General features: G+C 42.1%; 1 protein-coding gene across 1 annotated transcript; it reads right to left on the bottom strand.

Annotated features, from left to right (window-relative positions):
- Positions 1-237: 237 nt before the first annotated feature.
- LOC118634607 (SLAM family member 6-like) lies at positions 238-1,216 on the bottom strand. The gene is given in 2 exon segments (XM_036269260.1): positions 238-282; positions 284-1,216. Coding segments are annotated over 2 exon segments (978 nt in total).
- Positions 1,217-3,657: the final 2,441 nt, after the last annotated feature.

The following is a 3,657-nucleotide window of genomic DNA, read 5'->3' as shown; positions in this document are numbered from 1 at the left end:
CAGTGTCATCTGAAGCATGTTTTGTCCTGAAGCAGATTAGAAAATGTTGTTTGGATCATAGGCTACAAATCATGTGATTCCTTAAATGTTTGACATAGGTAAGCAGACTTAAGTCTGAAGGACTGGAAGTCATCCTAGATATTTAATTTCAGTTTCCAGGCAGAAATCAAGTTTTGTTGTCTCCCATGGGATCAGAAGATGTGTCATTCCTGAATACCTTTGAGACTTTTCAGCAACTTAGATTATGTTGTTAAGGACAGTTGCCCTAGAAGAAATGGGTTTACTGTTTGAATTGATGAATTGTTGAGTAGATTGTGGAGAAATCACTATTTTTCATCGGTATTGGGATTTCTGTTCTCATGTTTGGATGAGTGACCTGAGCCTACACAGTCCTCCCTGGAGAGAGTGGAACATACTCTGAGTTCCTCGAGGTCTCCACAGGACTCTGAGTTTGCTGAATAGAAAAGGAACCTGCTATCTTTTTCCTCCAAACAATTAAACACACAGTGATACAGAGAAAAGAAGGCACCATTATAATCCACAAGATAACCAAGTATTGGTTTTTTTCATTAAAAACACCTTTACAGAGACTCTGGATAGAGAAAGAGAAGAATGCATTGCTCACAGTATTGTTAGCTATGCAAGTGTAGGTCTGTTCATTGGAATTCTTGGGGTTGCAAGAGATAGTGGGGTTTGCTTCCTCTAGAGTTGTGTTTCCTGGGACCTGCCACCAGAGTGATATGTGGTCATTTGGATTCTCCACTGAGCAGGTCAGGTGGATCTCACAGGTCCCATTCTCAAAGAGTTGAGTGTGATTGGCCACTTGTAAGTTCCTCAGTTGTCTGAAGATCTCCAGGCTGTAATTGGAAATCACGGTGGAGGTTGTTGTGGTTAGCTGGGCATGGTAAGGTCCACTGTCTTCCATTATCAGGTTGCTGATCTGATAATGGAAGGAGTAGGACTGGGTGACATTCAGTCGATCTTTCTCTTGTGGATCAGTCACCTGGATTCGTTCTTTCATTGTCTGTATGAAAATGATAGATGTTCCATCATGAAGCCAGGTGATGGACTGACTCTGCTGTCCTTCAGGAAACTTCAGGGGAAGAGTTACTGACGCCCCCAGCACCCCTTTCACCAGCAGTGAGGTTGTGCTGGTTTGTGAATCTGTGTTCCCTGGGTAGGAGACAAGTGTGAGAAACTGGAACAGCCAGATCATGCTCCTCGAATTGGAGACTGGTGCTGGAGACTTCATTTCAGCAAACTTCATTCTGAGGTCATTTGAAAGGACTTCTTACTGAAACCTCTTCTTCCTCTTCCTCTTAGAGGTGTGGTAAGTTTGTTCAGGCTTGGGCTCCAGCAGAAGAGGAGGTCAGACTGGACTGGGGTGCCAGACAGCAGGCAAAGAAGAGGTTCTGGGCACTCTGACACTTAGGCCTGGCTCATGGTCATTGGTCATTGGGTTTCCAGGATCTGGGGTCAGAGCTGAGAAGGTGGCTATCTGTCAAATAAGGATTTTTTAAAAAAAATTCCTAGTAAAAGAGAAAAATAGAGAGAGGGAGAACTCATGGTTATAGACAGTGTGATGATTGCAGGAGGAGGAGGAGAGTGGGTGGAGGTAGAAGAGGGGATGCAGGGGATAAATGGGGATGGAAAAGAAATAAAATAAAGAAATAACTCATCTATTCATCTATTGAGTATTTTATGTAGGTAATATAACTATTGGTGATGCAAAGACATTGGTTGATGTTATTAGCTTAATTTTCTAAAATCAGATTTAAAAAGTTTTATTCGCTGGAGATTAAGTGTTTTTCTTTTATGGAGAAAAACTGAAATTGGTATGTAAGGTACTCACATGACATGTTACTGTAGGGATGATAACTTGTAAATACAAATTTGAAATCATCTAGTTTAGCTTAAGCTAGAGGTATTTGGCTGAATAAGACTTTATTTTTATTGTTAAAATTCAGTTATTTCAGCCTATAGGTTTGTGTTTTTTTTTCTTTATTGATTTTAGAGAGAGAGGAAGGGAGAGGGAGAGAGAGATGGAAACATTGATGAGAGAGAACATGGATTGGCCACCTCCTGCATGCCCCCCACTGGGGATTGGGCCCACAACCTGGGCATGTGCCCTGACCAGGAATTGAACCAGCGACCACTTGTTGCATGGGTCAATGCTCAACCACTGAGCCACACCAGCCGGGCCAGCTTATAGGTTTTATGACATATGTTGCCAATCCCCTAGGAAGGATTGTATAGAAAATCTATTTTGAATAGGCATTTGGTAAAGTTGTTACAGCACCTTGAAATGAAGCATTTACCAATTTAAAAAAATTAAATCATAGTTGAAATAGAGTAGTCCTTGCATTTAACTTTCGTGGGACTTCTGAGAATACTTAGCTAGAATTTTGAAATTTGGAACCTCTGATGATGACTACAGAAAACAAAAGCTCTGGTGGTGTCCTGGGCTTTAAGAAGTCTGTCTTCCTAGGAAATATGTGAGGCTGGAATTCAGATTTCAGAAACTTGATCATACCAAGAGATCCATCCCTGAGTGAGGTCAATCTTGGAATCAAATCCATTTAAAAACCATTACTGTGTGTTAGATACTGGGAATAAGATGCAGCCCCTTCTCTCTTGGAGTTTACATTCTGGATGTTATGCCAGACAATAAACAAGGAGTAAAATAAAGTAGAATATGAAAAGGGCTGTAATGGAAGCAAGTTGGGTGTTAGTTACAATATTTCAAGAAAATTCTTTAATATGCTGGGCCTGACCAGGGATCAGACTCACACCCAAGCATGTGCCCTGACCAGGAATCAAACCCATCACCTAATTTTAGTGTACGGGACAGTACTCCAACCAACTGAGCTACACTGGCCAGGGCTTTTAGGTGTCTTCTCCATGTATGTACACAGGGTAGACCTCAGAAAAGTGGCATTGTTACTTTTCTAGATTAATGGCTATGTTGAACCATGGTGGGAGGACATTTCTCCACACTATTGTAAAGGGTTATTCACTTGGTTTCAGACCCTCTTTCCCAGAATAAACTGCTTACCTTTCAAAATCCTATCTACAGCCCTGGCCAGTTTGGCTCAGCAGTTGAGAGTTGGCCTGCGGACCAGAGAGTCCTGAGTTCAGTTTCCGCTAGGGGCACATACTACAAAAAAAACACACACCAAAACCCTATTTACAGAAATGTTGGAGTCATCACTGATTCACTGGTAGCCACCTATCAGAGTGGTGAATTAAGAATCTGACATGGACCCTGGCCGGTTTTCTCAGTGGTTAGAGCATTGGCCCGCAGACCAGAGAGTTCTGGGTTTGGTTCCCTCTAAGGGCACGTACCTCAGTTGCAGTTTGTCCCTGGCCTGGTTGGGGTCATGTGGGTGGCAGATAGTTGATGTGTTTCTCTCACGTTGATGTTTCTCTCTCTCTCCCTCCCACTCTATCTGAAGATAAATGCAAAAATGTCCTCAGGTGAGGATTAAAAAAAAAAAGAATCAGACATGGATACTGAGAATTTCAAGGAGATGCAACATTTTAGAACTGTAAAGTATGTACCCTCCCCGCCAACTTAACTGATGTTCATTTCGTAGGTCAGGTACTTGTCTTGGAAGCAGAATGGCCAAGAGGAGGAAAAATATCTCTGATTTCAGC

This window comes from Molossus molossus, unplaced genomic scaffold (genome assembly GCF_014108415.1).
Source record: "Molossus molossus isolate mMolMol1 unplaced genomic scaffold, mMolMol1.p scaffold_m16_p_19, whole genome shotgun sequence".
Lineage (NCBI taxonomy): Eukaryota > Metazoa > Chordata > Mammalia > Chiroptera > Molossidae > Molossus > Molossus molossus.
This window is presented reverse-complemented; position numbering and strand designations above follow the sequence as displayed.